Consider the following 22243-nt stretch of genomic DNA (forward strand, 5'->3'; position numbering starts at 1 on the left):
AAAAAAAAATAAATAAATAAAAAAAAAAGGAACTTTCCATTTCAGTCTGTAGCCAGCAACTATTTTCTGCACATGCCAAATAATTCAGAAAACAATTGCTTACAATCATGGCAGCAATATACACAGCACTGAGGATGTTCCTTCCACCTCAGCTAAGCCCATGTCTGTGCAAACTATGTTAGTGCAAACGAATTTTTAAAAATAAGTACTTTTGTTGCTCAGACTATACAGTTCACAAAAATGTTTCTTGTCTCAGTTTTTTTCAAAATCGCTTTGCAAAATGTTTTGTAGTGTGAACTAGAACAAGGACTGTGTGTGTTTTTGCACACTCCTTTAAGATAAAAGGCTCTAAAAATGTTACAGGCAGCACATTTTCTATTTTTTCAAAATTGAAATGCTGCAGTGAGAAAAACCTCATAGGTTGACAGTTGTAGCAAATTGAGCGAAATTGCTCACCGCGTGAACCAGCCTTCAGGGCCCTTGCACACTGTGCATGTTGCATAACGCACATGTTATAATGTATGTGAATTGCAAGGAGTCTGGACATAGACTTTAATTCAAAGTCTACATGTAACAAGTTAGAATAACAGAATCAGTTACAATGCAAAGGTGTGAACAGCCCCATTGAGTAGTATGGGCAGCGAGTTGACATGCAGAATTATTCAATGCAAAGGATGTAGTGTGCAATGGCCCATAATATAACGCAAATTGGTCTTGTGTCTTCAAGAAGTCCTTTGTCCTTTCAAGCCTCCTTGTACTAATGGATACATTCAAGGAACAATAGATACTCAAATCTCTGGCACTGCTCATAATAAAGACGTGGGGGTTTTATTTGTGTAGGTAGCATTTGAGGACACCATTTTCATCATTTGCTCCATTTGTTATGTTTGATTTATGCTCCTATAGGCACTTTCTAGTGTCTGCAACTTCCATTTGCATTTAACCTATAAAAACTATGACAGCTGTCCTGTAACTTAAAAGCAGTCTGGAAGGATGGGAGCACTGGTATCTTGGGTAAATCAAGGTGAGTGCATCTATGAGGGTCATCCAGAAAGTAACAGCAGTTTGCTTTTATTTGCCGCACAAGGCATTTTTTTCTGTGTAACTTAACTTGCATCTGTCAAGTTAGGCCTGGTGCACACCAGAAGAGCTTTTCTGAGCGCTCTGATTTTAAAAGCTCCTGCTAATGTTATCCTATGTGTGTGTGCACACTGGAGTGATGTCATTTTGTAAAAAAATCCTCCATAGCATCGCATTAGCAAGAGCTTTTAAAATCACTAACGTTTAAAAAGCTCCTGTGGTGAGCACCAGCCCTTAATCTCTTCTCACCCTGCACCACCTGCCACATGACCGGTAACAGTTTGTTCAGCAGTATTAGCATGAAGCCCCTCCCCTCTATTCCTCAATCCCATAGGTGAGAAGTAGAATGCTAGTACAACGGAATTGAAGATGCCTTGTAAAAAGATATGATAAATGCTTAAATAATGGAGGTAATTATGTGGAAAATAAATCAGAAGATATGTGTATCTGAAATAAAATGGTTTCCTCAATTGATTAACTGAAAAAGGCTATTACTTTCCAAATGACCCGCATAGTATGCTTAAAATATTTTGCCATAAGGCACCCGCATACATGCCAAATTAAGAATCCATGAATCCTCTAGTTGAAACTTGGCATATTAATTTGTTTTCTGGCCACTCAAATTACAGAAAGTCAAGTGAATACTGATAATTCATAAGCCAATTGGAACCAAACTCGAATCCAAGGTTTGGAGTTTAAAATAACCATTCAGTTCTACAGAATCGTCAGTATGAATATTAACTGCGCCACTTATAATACAAACTTTAAAATATGCTTGTCACAATTGTACTTGAAGCCTCATTGTGTTTGTCATGACTATCATGATCCCTACAAGTCCATAACTGTACAGACACCTGGTTCACACGGTAACAAGTAGTTAGTCCATATTTGGGTAACAGCAGAATGTAACAGGTTGGTGAACAGTTCATACAATAGCACCTTCCATACAATCAACAGATATTCAAAATACACTGAATGAAAGCGCATGTGATCCAAAGGCTACTGAAAGCCACTCCCAAATCCTCCTTCCGGAAATGAGAACGACTGCAGGGATCATCATTTGTAACAAATGCAACTCAAAAAAATTGTCTCAATTGAAGTGGAAAAACAGGACTTTAGATATATCAGGCTTCTGAAGAGAGTAACATATGAAGCCAAGATTGTCACAGAATGTAAATAGTTTCAGTTTTTTCATGAAGATGAACCCTCAGAGCACAGTCCATGATGTTTAGTAATTGTAATACATACAATATCTTTGGAAAGGCTTCTTCTACTAATGAGTGACAAGACAGCACCTCCTGCATGTATCACCTCTGATGCAGAGCCCATCGTAGAATACTGTCTGGACAATGACCTCCTTAGATCTGAGAATGTGGAGGCTGTAGATAGAAGATGTCCGAGTTAGTGTACAGACCTAGCTGTGATCACTGAATGCAGCATGACCAAGACTCTCCGTAGCAACAAGAGCAAGGCAGTGCGCGATCAGGCTTTGGTGGTATCAGATCTAGATCCTCATCATCTGGAATTTCATCCAAATGGTACCCATCCTTTAGAAGCTGCCTATTAAGATCTTGGGAGACCTGCTGTAAAGAAAAATCAATTAAGACATTGGTATTCAAAGAAACATTCCTAAAAAAAACAAAAAAAACACACCTTTGATCATCATCTACCTATGAGGTGTTATGTTCCTGCTTTTTTTTTTGTTATCAGCACCACTCAGCAAGCTAGGTCCCCACATGAGCTGGACCACAAACAGCCAGCAGGAGTGGACAATGTAATGTCCGCTCCAATGATCCGTTGTGGTCAGGTTAGTGCCGCAGAGCAGCTATGTTTTTCAACCATAGGCTACATGGGAAATGCATTACATCTTCCGGAAAAATTGTTGACAGAACAGACTTCTGATGCAGCAAAACGGACCAAAGAAAAAAAAAAAGTGTTTTACACTGTAGTAGGAACACAGCCTAATGATTTAGGCCTCTTGCATACTACAGGCGATTCCAATTTTTTATATGATCCGATTTTTTATTCCGATTAAAAAACGTAGCAGCATGCAGTACTTTTTTTAAATCAGAATAAAATTTAGTGTGCAAGAAGCCTTAAACAGAGATTTATAATGCTCACTGGCCTCTAGATATACTGTAGTTCTGAACAGGGCTGTGGAGTCGGAGTCGAGGAGTCATTTTGGGTACCTAGAGTCTGTGGTTTCAGAGTTGGAGTCGGATGATTTTTGTACCGACTCCACAGCTCTGGTTCTGCTTTCTTTATGTGTCATTACACTATCCAATACCTAGAACATCCACTAGGACATGGAAGCAGATAGGACAAGTCTCCACAATAGTTTACTGATAACGGAGACCTACTGTTCTCCATGGAAATAACTCATTACTAAAAACAAGCTAAGCCAGGCTTTCTTGAATCCATACAGCGGCAGGTGGGGCCCTAAACAATGTAGGTCCCGTTTCGAATATGCAGCGTTTCCCCGCATCTGAGCCAGACAGGGAAACAATGCCTATGCTGTTCAATAGCATGCCGTCCGAATCTCTATAGCCAAAATTCTTAGCATCTCATCGACCATCTCTATATAGACAAGCTTGTCTCTCTGCACTGTATATCTAACTCGTATTGACGGTCAATGGGAACTCCAGGGCAGGCATCTCTAGAACCTAAAAGTGCTTATATCACCCTAATGGAAAAAAGCAACAAAGTACAATCCGTAATGCAAAAGATATATTGGACAACTATAGTGAGAGTGCTATGGAAGCTGCCATGTTTATTTCCTTTTAAAGAATACCAGTTGCATGGCAGCCCTGCTGATCTACCTGGCTGCAGTAGTGTGAATTACACCAGAAACAAGCATTTAGCTAATCTTTTTCAGATCCAACAATAATGTCAGATACATCTGATCTGCTGCATGCTTGTTCAGGGCTCTTGCTAAAAATATTAGAGGCAGAGGATCAGCAGGACAGCCAGGGAACTGGTATTGCTTAAAAGGAAATCATTGTAGCAGCCTCCATATAGCTCTTGCTTCAGTTGTCCTTTAAAAGGGAGCAAGTTCCTACCTCTGCAGACGAATACCCAGAGGAACACCTAGATTCCAGTTCAGCATCACTGCAATGGAAGAGGACAGGAATTGGTGTGAATCATATGACAAGACAGACATGGAGAAAGTCAGTACTGAAATAGAGACAGCATATTTTACAAAATATGTGGGTGGCCATTTTATACTCTTGCTAATTTTTTGTACTTCTTGGACAGCACACCTATCTTGCTTCAATGGCTGTGCCAGGTCTAGCCTGTATGGCTGATACAGACTTAATGCAAGCAAAAAAGTGAAGATGACCAGCACTTGCCAATTCTTAAAAACCGCATGCTTTCACTTGACAAAGAGCGGTTTATCCGTTCGAAACGGCGACAGTCCGTTGTGATTGGAATTGGGCTGCAATGGAGGCGTAACCTATTCTGGAGGAAGTCCTCATGCTACTGTTTGCAGCTAAGAGCTATATCTACTCTCAAGAGCTATAGTTACATTCTGGGAGTCCAGATGTCATGGCTATTTTTTGTTCACTTTTTTTGTGAATAAATACCCTGCTTTTTAAGAATTGGCAAGTGCTGGTCATCTTCACTTTTTTGCTATACTCTTGCTAATCGCATACGTATCGGCCAGACCTAAACAATTCTGCAGTAGGTATGTTTTCCATAAAATGGGATTCATGTTATGCATTAAAGGGAACCTAAACTGACAGGGATATGGATGCTTCCTTTTAAACAATACCAAAGGCACTGTAGGGACACAGAATGTAGTAATAGAATTATTTTTATGTTCATTTTCCTGGTTTCAGCATCAGAAACACTTCCTATATCTATATATTGCTGTTTGGTATGAAACCATGCCCTCCCAGTGATGCTTAGGCTAGGCATCCTGAGAGACCAGGTACATTTTGAACTGTCTTCAGAACGCTCAGGATAGAAACACACTAAGCAGAAATGCTAGCATTGCAAAAAATTGTAGCACTTGCTTCTAATGAAAGTCTATGGGCCGAATGCAGACTATGCCAAACGCTTTTCTGCTACAAAGTAGAAAAGCGTTTGGCATCAGTTCCCGTCAACGTATTTTGAGCCCCAAGGGAGTTACAGAACCACACACGCAAACACCACAATGCTAAATGGAGCGCCGTTGGAAAATCCAATTGACCACAGCACTTGCGCAATTAACGGAAGTTGAGAAGCGGAAGCGGAGAACGCATTGAGATGAATGCTTACATTCATTTCAAAGCGGCACGGAGCAGATCCTAAGTGACAGTAAATCAACGCCAGCCATTCTTATGAACCGAAGTCTGAGGCATATGAAGGCTACCATATTTATTTCCTTTTAAACAATACCAGTTGCATGGCAGTCCTGTTAATCTTTATTCTGGCTTTAGCAGTGTCTGAAACACCTGAAAGCAGCATGCAGCTAATCTTGTTTTTGTCAGAAACCTCCAATGCACGTTTGTTCAGGGTCTATGTCTACAGGTATTATGTCTGGAACACGCTATGCGATTTCCCATCAGATCGACAGGTGATCGGACAGGAATTTGTACAGTGTGTACAAATCCAAACTGCTCCAGATCGATAAAGGGATACATTTTAAAATGATAACTACCCAAAATCAATCCCTTTCTTGATCAGAAACAGATCGGACATAATCATCTGATTCCTGTCGATCGGACGAGAAATTGCATGGTGTGTTCCCTGCATTAGAGGCAAAGGATCACAGGGCAATCAGGCAATGTGAATTATTTAAAATCAAATATGTCAGCCTTTTTATGCCTCTAACTTCAGGTTCCATTTAAGCTGATTGGAGGGTAACAATTATTTCACTACCTCACACCATTTCAGCTCAATCAAATTTAAGCAGAAGAGTGTGTGTGCAAGCATTTTTATACTGAATGCTGGACAGGATGTTTGTAGGTGTGCTCCTCTTCCCGTCCCTGACATTGCTCAGCTTCATCCAGTTTGCATTTTTCTGGTTTACTACCCGTCTTTCCCCGAAAATAAGACAGTGTCTTATATTAATTTTTGCTCTAAAATATGTGCTAGGGCTTATTTTCAGGGGATGTCTTATATTTCTATCAGGAAGTGTCTCTCAGCAGAACATTTCCTGTTGTACTGTGATGTTCATGGATTTGAAAGTATGCTTCTGTACTGATCAGGCACCTGCCCTGTCTTCCCTGCCCACAGCTGATAACCTTGCTGTGTGCTGAGATGACAGGTTCACTGCCCGATTGGCACTGCACCACTGTGTCCCCACTTACTGACTGCCTCTTCCTCCTCTTTAGCTTCCGCTAGGGCTTATTTTCGGGGTAGGGCTTATATTCCAAGCATGCTCAAAATTAAAACTAGGGCTTATTTTCAGGGTAGGTCTTATTTTCAGGGAAAGAGGGTACAACTTAAGTCTCACTTATGATAAAATGTTTAAAGCGAACCCGAGCAAAAGCTCGAGTTCAAAATACGCTGTTCCCAGCTAACTTCGCCCACCCCCACTGTTGGGGGAGGCCAGAGACCTTCAGGATGAAGCTCTCGAAGCGGGAACGGTGTTCAACCTGGAATACTAGTTCCCCCTATTTACGTATAGTTGGAGCCACTCGGCTCCCCCTACTTTTCTGACAACTCATCATGCCTCCAATACTGTTTTGTTTTTGCATTTGCACCTGTTTACTTGCTGTCAGTCATGATGTCTTGTTCAAATGAGTGCTTTGTCCTGAGTTGTGAGCTGTTATCTTTACTGAAAATTTAATAAAACTGTTTGAAATTGAAAATACGCTGTTCCCCCTGAGGGAAGCCTTAGGATCCTAATGAGGCTTTCCTCAGTGGTCTGCAGTCCTCCTGTTGCTGAGCACGGCCCCCCACGGCTCCTCTTCCGCATTCATGGCCATGCATTAGACACTCGAGCCCGCGGCTCTGTGCCACTGCGCATGTGTAAGCGGGCTAGAGCGTCTACTGTGCGGCCATGAATGTGGAAGAGGAGCCGCGCAGCCCCAATAGGATAAATGACAATGCCTTGTCGCTAATCTTCCAGGGGTGTGTGGGGGGAGGGGGGGGGGAAGATACATACTCAGTGACGGGGCTTCCCTCTCTTTAGACAAGTATCCGATTTTGTACCCAAGCTGCAGATCGGCCCGGGTACACTTTAAAGTGGATCCGAGATAAACTTTTACACATTGCATAATTGTGTTCCCTTCATATAGTTTATAGAGCATTTGTCAAGCCAAATACTTTTATTGTTTTGTTTTAATACTTTAATTCCCTATAAACTAAACAAGCCGCGCCCACAGCTTTTCAGAGAGCCTTGGCATCATTCCCAGGTAGCAAGGGCTTATGGAAGCTCAGTCTGGGCAGGAGGAGGAGGAGGTTACTACCCAGAGATTTCAGAGGCAGAGGGGAGGAGGAGGAGGGGGAGTGAAATTTTCCACAGGCTTAGGGCTGGAGATGCTATCAGCTTGCCTCGGTGTAGTGTGACAAACAGAACATGGCTGCCCTTGTATCACAGCAATAAATGATCATAAACTGTTGAAGCTGTTTGCAGCTAGATTTGCTGTGTAAACTATCTAAACTTTAGATAAGATATATAGACAAGTTAATTGTTATAGTTACTATTTCATCTCGGATCCGCTTTAAGGGCTGGTGCACACCGAGCGGCTTTTTCAGCGTTTCTGCAGCCGCTTGCGGCTGCGGATACGCTTGGTCAATGTATCTCAATGGGGTGGTTCACACCAGAGCGGGAGGCGTTTTGCAGAAACGCATACTCCCGGGGTGAGGCATTTTTTGGATTGTGGGTGCGTTTCTGCCTCAATGTTAAGTATAGGAAAAACACAAACCGCTCTGAAAAACTGCAGTTCAGAGCGGTTTTGCAGGCGTTTTTGTTACAGAAGCTGTTCAGTAACAGCTTTACTGTAACAATATCTGAAATCTACTACACCAAAAACGCTTCACAAAACCGCAAAATGCTAGCTGAAACGCTACAGAAAAATAAGAAAAAGCGTTTCAAAATCTGCTAGCATTTTGCGGATCTGCTAGCGGGTTTGGGTGTGCACCAGGCCTTAGATTTGAGTCTCGTGAATTACCTTAACCTATTTTGGTTCCTGGACGTAGTTTCTACGTACAGGAACCATGCGCGCGTGCACGCGCACTCCCGGCCGCGGATTCGGTAGCCAGGGAATCAATGTATCGGGCTACGGTGCCCGATCATTGATTCCTCTCCCCCGCTGAAAAAGCGACAGCTTCTCTCAGAAGCTGCGCCTTTTCTGGCCGTTCCCTTCCCGATGCGTCACTGTAAGCGTATGTTACGCTTAGAGTGACGTCATGTAAACAAACTCATGGCCGCCATCTTGTGGCCAAAAAGTAATACTACACCTGTAAAAAAAAAAAAAATTTAAAATTAACACACATTTACATTATAAATCTATTGATTACCTCCCACCCTCCCAAAACTACCCAAATAAAAATGTTTACAATTAAAAAAAAAAAATGTAAATATTTACCTAAGGGTCTAAACTTTTTAAATATCAATGTAAAGATGAAATATTTCTATATTTTTTTTATTTTAAACTTGTAAATAGTGAGATGCAAAACGGAAAAAATGCACCTTTATTTCCAAATAAAATATTGACGCCATACATTGTGATAGGGACATAATTTTAACAGTGTTATAACCGGGACATATGGGCAAATACAATACGTGAGTTTTAATTATGGAGGCATGTATTATTTTAAAACTATAATGGCTGAAAACTGAGAAATAATGAATTTTTTCCATTTTTTCTTATTCTTCCTGTTAAAATGCATTTACAGTAAAGTGGCTCTTAGCAAAATGTACCCCCCAAAGAAAGCCTAATTGGTGGCGGAAAAAACAAGATATAGATCAGTGCATTGTGATAAGTAGTGATAAAGTTATAGGCTAATGAATGGGAGGTGAACATTTCTCACGTGAAAACGACGGAACCTGAATGGTTAAGCATGCTTAAAGTGACCTTAAAGTGCGGGGATTATGGAGGTTGACATTTCCTTTTAAACAATGCCAGTCACCTGGCTGCCATGCGTACATTTGAAATCGGCGCCGGTAGACTTGGGCGCAGGATACAGCGGTATATAGCTGATCCTGCTTCTGCACAAGTCCGGGCCGATTTAATTACTATTCCCCCTCCAGGCCGACATGGATAGTGGGGGAATGAAATAATTCGGCTTCCAGCGATTGCTGGAGGCCGAATTATTATGTTTTTAAGCAACTTCGGCTCTGTCTTCTGACGGAGCCGACGTTACTCACTGAGCGCTTCAATAGGAATGATTCCTATTGAAGTCTATGGAGGCGCCGGCTGCGCCCAAATCTAGCAGCGCTGAAAAGCACTGCTCCGGGCTGCCCTACCCTACTGAGATTTCTCTGAATCAAGCATGCAGGTAGTCTGGTCAAATTTTAATCAGAGCACCTGAGATCAATTTGCAATCCTGGTCTATGGCTTAAAGAATTAGATGCACATGATAAGTGTGATAAGTCAGGTTTAAAAGGAAATAAATATGGCAGCCTCCATATCCCTCTTACTACAGTGGGATTTTATATATGGTTGCTTTAAGTAATTGTGTTATGTATGATTGAGCTGAGAATTCCACTTCAAGCTATTGTTATGGCAAAGTATAAGCAGAACATTAGACCGGAGCAAGGTAAACACACACACACACACACACTATTAGTGTACCTGTCTGAATCCAGAGAAACAAGCGATGCATGGCTGAGGGCTGCATATCCCTTGTTGAACTTTACTGACCTGTCAAGATGAAAAGATGGATCCATTATACTCACAGATGAATGATGCCACTATAGCTCTTCCTTGCGGTTCACCAAGCCATACCTTGTAGCTGCAGCTTTCCCTTTGCCAGGTCCTCCCAGCATGCCTTTCTTTCTAAGTGCTGTCCGTGCCAGGTCTCGCTGCCGTTCTACAGAGAGGAGACAAGCTATTACTCCACTCGCTCAGAAGTGTTGCCACCAGCACCTGTAACCGTGTCAGATGGCTTTCCCTGAAGCATATTTCCCTGTCTCACTAAACACAAAGCAAGAGCAAAAGGGCGCACCATGCAGATCCAGAAAAGCCAGTTCAGCCACCTGCTTGACAAAGTGAAGAGACCGGTCAAAATGAACCATAACCTATTGCTTTTAAATATGGATTAGTCATTTAACTAAAAAGCTTTAGGATGCAATTCCACAGAGTCATCTAGACACATCAAATAGTCTAGAGGTGTTAATCCGTACAATATGATTTGGTTCTATTCAGTTTATGGAGACAAGCAGTGTACTGTGGTGTAGAAATTACTTGGAAAAATAATTCTGTTTATTTGCTCAGTGATCTTGTTTTAGGCCAGTTTTTGCACTTGAGGTGTGCCCCACCGCACAAAATCACAAAGATATGACCCTGAGGCAGAGTACGTCGACAGGGTCATATGCATAATGCTGCCCTATGTTCTTTCCTCCCCCCCCCATTCCCCGCACACACCCCTCACCCAGTGACGTACTGCCTGTTTGATAGGAAGTATGTCTCTGGGAATCCCAAAGATCCCATGTATTCAGTCATTCCACCTACCTTTGGAGTTTGCCCATTAACTTACATTACTTGTCCGGTGGTAAAGCATTGTTGCCCCTGCTTCGCCTCGGCGGCGGATCGGGCACTGATGTAGCTTCGCCGCAACTAGTAGGATAGCGTAGCCGCCCGGGCTCTGTCACTTTGCCTACTTTGGTAAACTCACCACCAAATCTTACAAATGTGCCCCCCTCTTCTTGTGTCTTACTATACTTAGCAATCCTTAACTCTCTATTGGCCGGGCTCCTTTCTATATCACTGCCATATTCCACTGTTTGATATTTTTGACTGTAATCTAATATTTATTCACGATGCACTTTAGAATATGTCCTAATATCATGAATAAGAGGTTATGCTGCTATGCACTTAGCACTTTAGAGATTGTTTACACTTTATATATTGACTGCCTGTGCCAATTTTACTGTTTATTTGTAAGGGAGTTAAAGGACTTTCACTAGATCTACAGTTCACTGATCCAGTGTCACACCATATATGGACATTGATTATTTATTGTGAGGTGTGACACCCCTATTGTCTAGACCCCGTGCACTGTGGATCTTAGTGACGGTGTTTGGATAGCACTGCAGCATATTGAATCACTGGGATCCATGAACCCGGGTGACCATGTCCTGATTTCAAGTGTTTTTAACTTTATTGTTGGCTAAGAAAGATGTATTAATGGATTTGCTGTAGCATTGTTCCATTGCTTTATTTAAAGGGGAAATCTATTTTTTCTTTTTCTCCACTGATACCGATTGACCCGATTTCCCCTTTTTCTATTCATTCCTCATTTAAAATTCCTCATAGGATAGTATTCAGGTGATATGACAGAATACGTTTCAGGCTCGATTTTGAATTTACCGTAAATGCACTTCCGGTACAAAGCGAGACGTTAAGTGCCTTGCCTTGAATTGCATTACTTTGCGGTAAACCGGTAACGCAACACACACTTGCAATGCAACTGTAAAGATGGCCTAAAGGGAATTCTAGGTGAGAGACATATGGAGGCTGACATTTATTTTCTTTTACAACAATGCACAATGTTTGGCTGTCCTACTGATTCTCTGCTTCTAATACTTTTAGCTACAGACCCTGAACAAACATGCAGATCAGATGTTTCTGACAAAAAAAACACAAGACTTGCTGCATGCATGCTTCAGGTGAGTAATTCACTACTAACCAGAAAGGTCAGCAGGACTGCAAGGTAACCGGTATTAATTAAAGAGAAATAAATATGGCAGCCTCCATATGTCTCTCTAACCTCAGGTTCCTTTGTAGTATCAAGGTTATATTTCCGTGTGTTGGTTAAATTTACACAGGCCCGCTAGCGTTTATAGCTCCCTCTGAGGAATGCAAGCCATGCAGAACGTTAAGCAAGGGAGTGGCAACATGATCACCTAGCTACACATGTGGCGTGCTCAGCTTCTGGGACTATGAAGTATCACATTAATCAGCCTCTATACTACTGAAGCTGACCGGTATCCAAAACCTTTATTACTGGGTTTATTTGACTGGTTATGGACTTTATTGTAGCTGCATACCATCGAAAAAGAGATGTCAAAGGACCTCAGGATATTGTGCACACACAGGTGGCAGTACAGTTTTGTATTCCAGTATTACATGCAGATATAATAAAGTCCTTTAGTATATTTGAGTGTCAACCTTGATACTTCTGTACACTGATGGTTTATTCAAAAGCCACGGTTTGAGCACCAAGTTTGTTGCACTGGTGAGACCATAAGGTGTTCATCACTTTAACCATCAACCCTTGAATTTCACGTCTGTACAGCACTCAGCCCTTAATGCTCACCTGAGGGATCGAGTACCATTGCAAAGAAAAACTTGACCACCTTGTGGCTTTATAATTCTGGTCCAGAGTAGCATCCACTTTGTAAGCCCAGGCCACTTCCTCCGTGGAATGTGGCAAAAAGGCAACATTACTTACTGGTAACAGCTTTCCCGGGAATCAAAAGGACAGTATCCATGAGAGAAAAAGTATTTGATATATAATCCTGAGCGGTGTTTCTTACACCCTGTGTCTAATTTAAATATTCTATCACACTCCCTGTCCAGATTGGGGTGGAGAGGTCATCTCTTGTGGCTGCCGTCCTAAGATGACCTTGGAAAGGTAGCTGGTGCTTGCAACCCCATACCTTTATTGGTCTGGAATAAAGTGAGTGTTAACCATTGAGATTGTTGATTTAGAAGTTATTAAACATTTATTTCCACAAAACCAGTGCTGTGGAGTCAGAGTCAGAGCAATTTTGGGTACCTGGAGTCGAAGTCTGTGGTTTCAATAAACTGAGGAGTCGGATGATTTTTTTGAACCAAATCCATAGCCTTTGTAAAAATTAGACTAAGGAGTCTGAGTGGAGGAATCGGAGCAATTTTGTGTACCTGGAGTCGGAGGTTTCATAAACGGAGGAGTCAGATGATTTTTTGTACTGACTCCACAGCCCTGCACAAAACAATGGAACTCTTTCAAAAAGAGGTACCCATATAGTGCGAGACATGTCCTGGCAGATTCGATCAATGTAATCAAATGCGCCAAAGACTGTTTCTCCAACAGACTGTGCCTGATCATAATTTTTGACCAAAACTGACGGACATTTCCTCAACTCCCTGATCCTTCTGGCTGCTGAAATGACATTACAGGAGAATGTTAGACCGGAGAAAGGCTGGAAAAATCCCAACGAGAGTCAGTGCAGAAGGCACTGCCAGCGCCAAGACGGGCATCCATTCCAGCACTCTGGGTATCTGATGAACAGATAGGCTAGACTGTTGCTGGATTAGGATAGATCCCTCAGGGCAACAACTGGAGCTTCATGCTGTACAGATGTGTCACTACCCTGCAGGCTAACAATGTGTCTGTTGGAATAGGAGGGGGGGGGGGGGGGGAGAGGTAGCAGTGTTGCCAACTCATCCCTTTAATTACTGACACATCTAAGTTATATAGGTTCTGGAGCTATTTGCACATAATCAGTGCCTTAACTGCATCTACCTAGCCACAAAACCTGTATATATTCATATGTGTCAGTAATTAAACGGAGGAGTTGGCAACACTGGAAGAAAGAAGGCAGTTGGTGTGGTGCATGAACAGCATCACAGAGTGGGTGGGGCAGGTACAGAGAACAATGCTCTCAGCAGAGTCAATCCGCAGGGCTGATCGCTGGCCGAGGTGTCGGGGCTGCTGCACTCATGTTAAGATTCTCAGCAGAGATGGTCATTATTGGCCGCCACAAAAAAAGTTTCTTGTAGTGTGTGCATGAGGCTTTAACACTACAGTATACTCTTCCTCTTCTGATCAATCTTCAGTGGCTTGCCTTATTGCATATTACCATAACATAATGCTATAAAATATCACTATGTAATCTATTGGCTACTCTTTGGGGAGACCAATATCACTTACGTAACTTGGCTTGGATTGTGGAACCTTTTCCCATCAAATATGGACCTGTCTTTTCTGTCTTCTCCACAGTGGATCCCTTGGAATCCATTGTCCATCCCTATGAAGCAAGTAAGGTTTATTAATGAAAAAATTAGTCAGACTGGTAATTACTAAAAGTTATTTTACTGGTAGAAAAAAAAAGTACAAATACACCAGAGGGGAGGATTAATGAAGCTCGACCAATCAGCATCTGGCAGGAGGAGTATGGAGGAAAACCGTGGATTTGGCCACGGATTGTCGCTTTAGCAACCTTAGCAGACCTCAGAAGACACCTGTACACTTGCCAAATTATCAGCTAAAATGGCCCTGGATGGCTGTCTCCACCAAGAACAGTCTAGCCCAGGCATCGGCAAACTTGGCCCTCCAGCTGTTAAGGAACTACAAGTCCCACAATGCATTACAGGAGTCTGACAGCCACAGTCATGACTAAGGCAAATGCATTGTGGGACTTGTAGTTCCGTAACAGCTGGAGGGCCGAGTTTGCCCATGTCTGGTCTAGCCTCATGAAGATAAAAAGGAGATACACAAACAATTCAGCATTTGTTTCACCAGTATACACAATGTTTCCATATCATTACAATAGTAAACACTTCTACATTTTGAATGTAATCTTGTTTTCTAGTTAAGGGCTGGTTCACACGGGCGTCTGCTGAGCTTTTGCTTGGCATTGCGTTCAAACGCCAGTGTTTAAACGCCAGCGTTTAAAAGCTAGCTTTTGAAGGCTTTTGGGAAGCGTTCAAGGCTAGCAGTTCTGGTCTCTGCTATTGTTTCCTCGCGTTTACCGCCTCTGAAAGCAGCATGTTGCTTTTGAGACTAGACGCAACGCTGGGATCTACTGCCAGGCTTTCATGAAAGCCTGCAAAAGCCAGCTCTAAACGCTCCCATTCACTTGCTTGGGATGGCAGTAGATCCCAAAAAACGCTGCGTCTGAAACGCTGCGTTAAACGCCACAAAAACGCCCGTCTGAACCAGCTCTTAAAGTCAGACAGTCTCTCATCATTGGTAACAATAGAAGGGTTTCCAGTATTGTCTTTCAACAGCACCAAAGATAATGGAAATCAAAACAAACTTTATTTTCTTGGCAATGTTAACAGGCTCATATTAATCCTAGATGTCTAAATAACAAATGATTTTGTACATAAGGCTGACCAAACACTGGTCGATGTGGCAAACCAATCCCTCTCAGATCAAAATCTGAAATAATCTGATAGGGGAGGGATCTATCTGATCAAATCCTTCCACACACAGTACACTGATTTTCAATAAATTTCAGCATGAAATCTGTTGAAAATTTGTGGAGCTGTGCACTGCCCGCCCGGCCCCCAGGTTTCCTCCACTCCCAGGCAGTGCAAAACGTAGGCAGTAAGGCTCACACTCCCATGTCCGCCAGCGCATCTCCTCTCCATCGTCGGTGCTCCTACCTGTCTCTTCTCTCCCAGAGAACCTGCGTCGTGACAATCACTAGAGGTGAGTTGTATGCCACTGGGTCTCTAGTGTTTGTCATGGGACACCAGTTCCCCTGGGAGAAAAAAAAAAAATGTAAGCTTTGAGCCAAAACTGCCACGTTACCCAACCCTGACCGAGCTATCAACCAACTCCATCTATATGGTCCAAAAAGTGATCAATAGGGCATAGATTTCTAGCATCTTAGATCAGAGTGATCAAATCTTCCAGATATCTAAGTGAAAATGGATAAGGGTACGGCCACCTTAAGCAGTTGTCCATCTTGAGATAACATCTATGGTCTAGCAGCGAATTAGCTTCATCTCACGCAAAGGCATATAAACAGCAGAACATTTTAACAAGAGTGATAATCTGTATCTATAGGCACCTCCTCAGGCCATAGACAGGAATATCTCCTTCAGCAGCACATCTGTTTGCCCTGACAACTGTACCAGGTCTTGGCTTGCCTCTTTCAAGCAATGGAAGCTGCACACACCCCAAATTTTCCAAAGAGGAAAGATGAATATCAACCAGACTAGACAGATAAACTAATAGAGAATATCTAGATGTAAAAAAAGAGTACATCAAAACTTTTGAATTGCCAAGTTTGTACATCAGTACACAATGAGCTAGGGCAAATTTAGTCAATGCAAACCCCCCTACACAGTGCATGCAAAGAGTTATCTGGAAATCCGATTGTCTGCCTATTTGTGTCTAATGCACGATGGGAAAATTCCCATAATTCATAATTTCCAACATGTTCAATCTGCTTTCGAGTGAGTGAAGAATCAAATTTGTGCAGTACTAATCTGAAAGCCCTTTCTCGATCAGAAATGCTGCAAATTATCAGCAGGGCTGTGGAATCAATACACAAATCATCCAACTCCTCCTCCTCAGTTTGGTGAGCATTCCTACCTACTTGTTGGTCCCAGAGATCTTGCAACGTACAAATTTCTCATTGCAGTTTGTTTGCCATTGTCAATCACTCCTTTATTTGTGTGACACAAGTCTGATGACAACATCATTGATACATTGTGCATACACAGCAAGCAGCATACAATGGTCAGAAAACCCTCTATCAAATGTACTTGTTTACAAGTAAGTTATGTGCTAACAAAAGACCAAAACCATTTGTATTGTGGTTCAGATATCAGTCTGGCTATCCGGTTATTCATTTATCTTCAGATTACTGTAAGGGCTTATTCACAGTGGGACGTTGTGGAGCTGCGGTATAAACTCTTATAACGCAGTTTACCGCACTGCAATGCTAATCCTATGGGTCGTAAACAGTGCGATGTTAGCGTCGCACTGTAATGTGTAGCGTTATGATAGCACGCTGCTGCAGCGCGTTACCTATAAAAATGCACACATTACTGGATACAGGAAAGCATACTTTTCATTGCCTGTATGGTTTACTGTACCTGTAACTGTGACGGTAACGCAGCGCTAATGTGCGTTACCACTTTTTTTGCGTTGTAATGCTGCGTTGTGACTTACAATGCAACGTCCCACTGCGAATAAGCCCTCACTTGTTGTAAAGGTGGCCAGAATCATCAATTTTTCCTGTGGATATCCAGCAGATTTGTTCACTCTGATCAAATCTGGACTGTACGCTACATTTTGGGCTTTTTCCTTGTACTTGGCTATCCTGTTAACTTTATTTAGCCTTCAGATACCCTTTAATTGATGTTAGTGCTACCGTCACGGTAACATTCTAAGCTGCAAACATTATGTCTCATTAGCGAGCAGTCCAATGACTAGTATTGCGAAGCACACAGTAAATAAAAACTATGCTTCACTGTTAGGCATGGATGCAAATGTATAATTACAAAATAATCACAACCCGTTAGCAATGCGATTATATTGACATAAGCACTGCAACACACCACTGTTGACATAGCCTTATACTGGAAATCAGCAGCAAGTGGCAAACAGGATTTCGGAGGAAAAAAAAGAAAAGCACTGTTCTCTAGAGACTAGGTTCTCAACATGTGGTACGTGATACATCCAGGTGGTACTAGGCCTTGATAACAGTATAACAAGTATAAACAAATGTAGAGTTTTAGAAAATGCGAAATCATATGACAACCACAACAAATTGATATTGTAGCTAATTTAAAGGAATAGTAAATGCTTGGAAACACTTTAGAAGCAGAAACCATGTGCTACTTCTAAACATCTGTGTCAACGGGTACTTGAGATCACCTTTGCCACACTAAGGGGTACTTTGCCAGTCAAGGCTTTCAAAGGCGTGCATACAAATGAAATGTTGAGAAACCCTGCCGGTGTTAAAAAGGATAATGGTAAACTAAGGCTGTATTGACAGTGGGACGTTGCGGTTTAATGCGACCTTACAGTTGCAGCGTGTCTGCGTTAAGAGGTAACACACTGCAAGCAGTGAGTTACCACAACGCAACATTTTTAACGCGACTTTAACGTCGCACTGTGTACATCTCACAGGATTAGCATTGCAGTAAGCTGTATTATAAGACTTTATAACACGCGACCATAACATCCCACTGTGAATGCGACCTAAAGTAACAGACTAATAAACACTTTACATAACCCTAAGTACGGCAATAGTAATTTTGATTACATTTCTGTTGAAACTGGTGATCAAGTAAACTCTTCAGCTGATTGTCACTTTTATACAAATATGGTAAACTAAACATTGCAACAATTTCTTATGGCAGAGCAGAACTTTTCCCTCAAACACATCCTTATAAAACCAGGTTCTTTAACTTAGCATACTTTTCAACGTGCCACCTGTTTGCTGACATATTTTTGTATGTGAAAAACATTTCATAAACGACAGACACTGCTTGTAGTTATTCTGTGGGGCCTCTGAAGATAGATAAATAAGCATTAGCAAAATACCTCCACACAACCGTTCCGGGGTGCAGGCAGTCAGGGCACGGGCGCCAGCCTGGTGGGAAGCTGACAGCGATATAATACATTATACCAGTCCAGACTGCACTCAAATCTAAAATGTGTGGAACTATAATGCTGCTAGCCAAGCATAAGCACAATACGCTACTGGTGGGTGATAACTGTAATAGACGACCCACTATAGATGGGGACCGACTAGCGGGCATTACCTGATCGCTGCTCTCTGCTGGGAAGCTGCGGCGCCCGCTGTCACTGCGAACTCCAGGCTCCATCTGCCTGTATCAGGCCGGGTGTACAACTCCCATGAAAATTATCCAAGCGCCATCAAATTAGGCAGACTGTCCTTGTCACGTGATCAATGACACCGCCTTCGCTTGGCAATAATGCCAGACATGTTGAGAATGGCAACACAAGTCACGTGTAATGTACGTAGGTGAACGTCTGTTGTTGCTGCCACAGTTTGGACGAAGTGGGATCTGTTCAGCTGGAACAGGGATGATTGCAATGGAAGATACTTTCTGTCCGAGTAGAAATAGTAGAAAGCCGGCCTGGATATCAGATGGAAAAAATGTTTTAGATCCGATACAGTAGCTGGATAGGGTAGTGGTTAAAGGTGGCCACATGCCATACAATTTTTTTTAATATCTGTTTAAATCAAAAATAACAATTTTTCTGACTGATTGCATAGCTCACAACTGTCCCTCTTTTGGAGAGACAGTCTCTCTTTGGGAGCCCTGACCCTCTTTCGGGACTTTGTCCCTCTTTCTATGTGTATATATATGTGTATATATATATATATATATATATATATATATATATATATATATATATATATGTATGTATATATATATATATATATATATATATATATATATATATATATATATATATATATATTTCTACTAAAAATGTGTTTGATTGACTCTAAACTTTATTCCCATCCGTTAAATTGATGTATTACTAATTTTAAAATGTTAATATGAAGGAGAAAAAAAGCCGGTAGAGAGGACCAGTGTGGTTTGAATTATAAAACAACATATTTTTCTCATTAAATCTTTATGGATTGCATGACTAGGGTTGTGATGGGGCGTGGTTTGTGAGGTATGTGATTGTAACATTTCAAAAATCTGATCAATGTATCTCACTCTCTCTCAGTAAGGAGTTCTTGGGCAAGACTCCCTAACACTGCTACTGCCTACTGAGCACTCTAATGGAAGCCTTGCACGCGCTTTGAGCCAGATAGGAGAAACGTGCTATACAAATATTGTAATTTTTATTATGATACATGCACATGAGGAAATAATTGGGAAAAAACAAATGATGTACATCGTGGGCTAGATTAGCTCTTCCTGAGTACTCCTCATTCTTGGAGCCTCTCACATTCCCTGTTCCTCTGGGCCCATTTCCACTTGTGCGTTGGGAATCGCTGCGGTAAAAATTCGCATGCGGACGTAAATTTTGCATGCGAGTGTATGCGAATTCGCATGGATGACGATGTATGCGGATTTAGCCATGGCAGTGCCTGTGTGCTTTTCCATTGATTCCATGCAAATTCGCATGAAAATTTGCGTACCAAAACCGCATGTGAATTCTCTATTAAAAACATTGTATGCAAATCGCTTAGCGGTATGCAGTATGCGAATTCTGATGGCTCTGCCGTGCAGATTTTTGCACAGAAAAACACTCAGAAATCCTGACAAGTGGAAACAGTCCCATCCACTTGTATTGTCTATGCGAATCTGCATGCAGGAAACGCATGCAAATTCGCTCTAGTGGAAATGGGCCCTAAGTACTCAACTGGATTCTTCAGTCAAATTTTTTGATAGTTTCCCCAAGCAGCACCATGCGATTCTGAATTGTGCATGCACACGTTTCAAACTGCACATGTGCAGTGAAAGCAAACACTTGTTGACAAGTGCTTACTTCCGCTGTGCACGCATAGCATGGAATGCGCATTTCTGCAGTTCAGAATCACGAGCCGCAACTTTAGGGAACTTTGTGAAACAACCGAGAACAACATGCAGTATCCGGACACTCAGGAGAAGCTAATGTAGCCCACCATATGCTTCATTTTTTTTTTCTCCCAGATTCAGATTTTTATGGCTGGGTTCTCATTGCCAGAAAAAAAACGTTCTGTTGATAGCAACTGATAGAAACAGATCCTACATCGATCCGTTTGTTGCAACGGGTGGGTATGCTGTTTCTGTGGATCGGCTGGATGACGTAGATGGTGACGGACTCAAAGCTAGCCTGTGAGAACAGACAATGGTGGTGGGCCAGGGTTTTGCAGGGCTCAGTTTTGTTAGGGGGTCACATCTCTGCACTAAAATAATCCTCCACTTTGAATAAAATAACCCTGTACCTCTACTTAATTCAGGAGCCAAATGCAATTACAGGTGCGACTTAGAGTTTCTTATCTCCTGTAGTGATGGGTCGTTCGCGAACGAGCCGGCTCTTTGCTACGAACGACAAGAGCCGGTTCTCAGTTTCAAAAGAGCCGATGCCTCAGCCGCCCCACTTTGGTCTGTAATAAAGGGCGCTGAGGCATGCTGGGAGATGTAGTCCTCCTCTCGTCGCTTGTAGGAGTGTATGGGGCAGAGCAGTAGCAGTAGGGATTGCATTAGTCAAAGAAGCAGTCTGGAGTTGTCATGGAGACAGGGGCGGGGCTTTTACTCCGATTCTGAGTGGTGTCTAGTGATGTTTAATGAAGAGCCGATTGAGAGCCGTCTCTTTAATGGGAGCCGATTCAGAAGAGCCGATTCTCTGAGAAGAGCCGGAATTCCCATCACTAATCTTCTGACATCACGTTATTGGCAAATTCAATTGCCAGCTTCAACTGGGAGGTGTTTCAGTGAGAAGAACCTCACTCAGACAAGAGCGTCTCCATTCACCACCACTACGATGACACTCTTCCAATGTCCACTGCCGGAACAGTGCAGGGCACCCCCTCACTAACCCCAACGTCTGGGCACTTATGCCAGCCTCCGCTAGCAATTCACTGCCACCGGTCCACTGAAATGGCTGATGGGAATCCTCTGGAGTTTTTTTTTTTTGGGGGGGGGGGAGGGGGGGCGCAATCGGGAACCACAGCAGGACATTGGAAGATGCTTTTTGTCAGGGTTCCCTTTAAACAGTGCAAGAGTAAGAGCAATGGTTCAAGTGGGCAGTGATAGTGCCAGGGGAACCTGGCCTAGAGACACGGATGTTGGAATGCCCAGCACCTTAGAAGCAGATGTTACTTTACATTAAAGAAAACCTGAACTGAAAATTAAAAGTCAAAATAGACATACACAAGTCATACTTACCTCCTGTGTAGTCTACTCCTCAATCAATCTCTCCTTTCCTGCGTCCTGTTTGTCCACTGTGATCAATGCAATTCTCAGTCTTCCATTTTGAAAATGGCCATTACCCTATTACAGCTCTCTGGTCAGCACACTGTTAAACTGTAACATCGCCCACTTGAGCCATAGGGAAACAGACATTACTTGGCACAGCAGTTGTCCTCTCAGCTATAACTGACAGCAACTGATATATATCAGTTCTGACAAAATATTGTCAGAACTGGAAGTGATCATGGTCAGAAGAAAATGGTGAGCTTCTGAGAGGAACTGATGGCAAGGTAACTATGTAATGTTCGTTTGAAGTTACCTCATGTGTTTATTTTAAATAATTTTACTCAGTACAGGTTCCCTTTAAGGCCAGATTCACACCAGCAATTAAGTGGCAAACAGGTCAGTGGAAACGGATCTGATTACTGGTCAATCGGATCCATTTTCAC

General features: G+C 42.3%; 1 protein-coding gene across 2 annotated transcripts; it reads right to left on the bottom strand.

Annotated features, from left to right (window-relative positions):
• Positions 1-538: 538 nt before the first annotated feature.
• On the bottom strand, positions 539-18864 carry FAM219B (family with sequence similarity 219 member B). 2 transcript variants are annotated; one of them, XM_068275689.1, is made up of 6 exons: positions 18675-18864; positions 14095-14191; positions 9963-10047; positions 9810-9878; positions 4140-4188; positions 539-2660 (listed from the first exon to the last, which is right to left on the bottom strand). In XM_068275689.1, the coding sequence occupies exons 1-6, from the start codon at positions 18735-18737 to the stop codon at positions 2505-2507; spliced, it is 519 nt and encodes a 172-aa protein (XP_068131790.1). In that variant the 5' UTR covers positions 18738-18864; the 3' UTR covers positions 539-2504. The 2 variants fall into 2 exon arrangements, with proteins under 2 accessions (XP_068131790.1, XP_068131789.1); XM_068275688.1 differs by having other exon boundaries at positions 539-2663; positions 18675-18861.
• Positions 18865-22243: the final 3379 nt, after the last annotated feature.

This window comes from Hyperolius riggenbachi, chromosome 3 (genome assembly GCF_040937935.1).
Source record: "Hyperolius riggenbachi isolate aHypRig1 chromosome 3, aHypRig1.pri, whole genome shotgun sequence".
NCBI classification, from domain to species: domain Eukaryota; kingdom Metazoa; phylum Chordata; class Amphibia; order Anura; family Hyperoliidae; genus Hyperolius; species Hyperolius riggenbachi.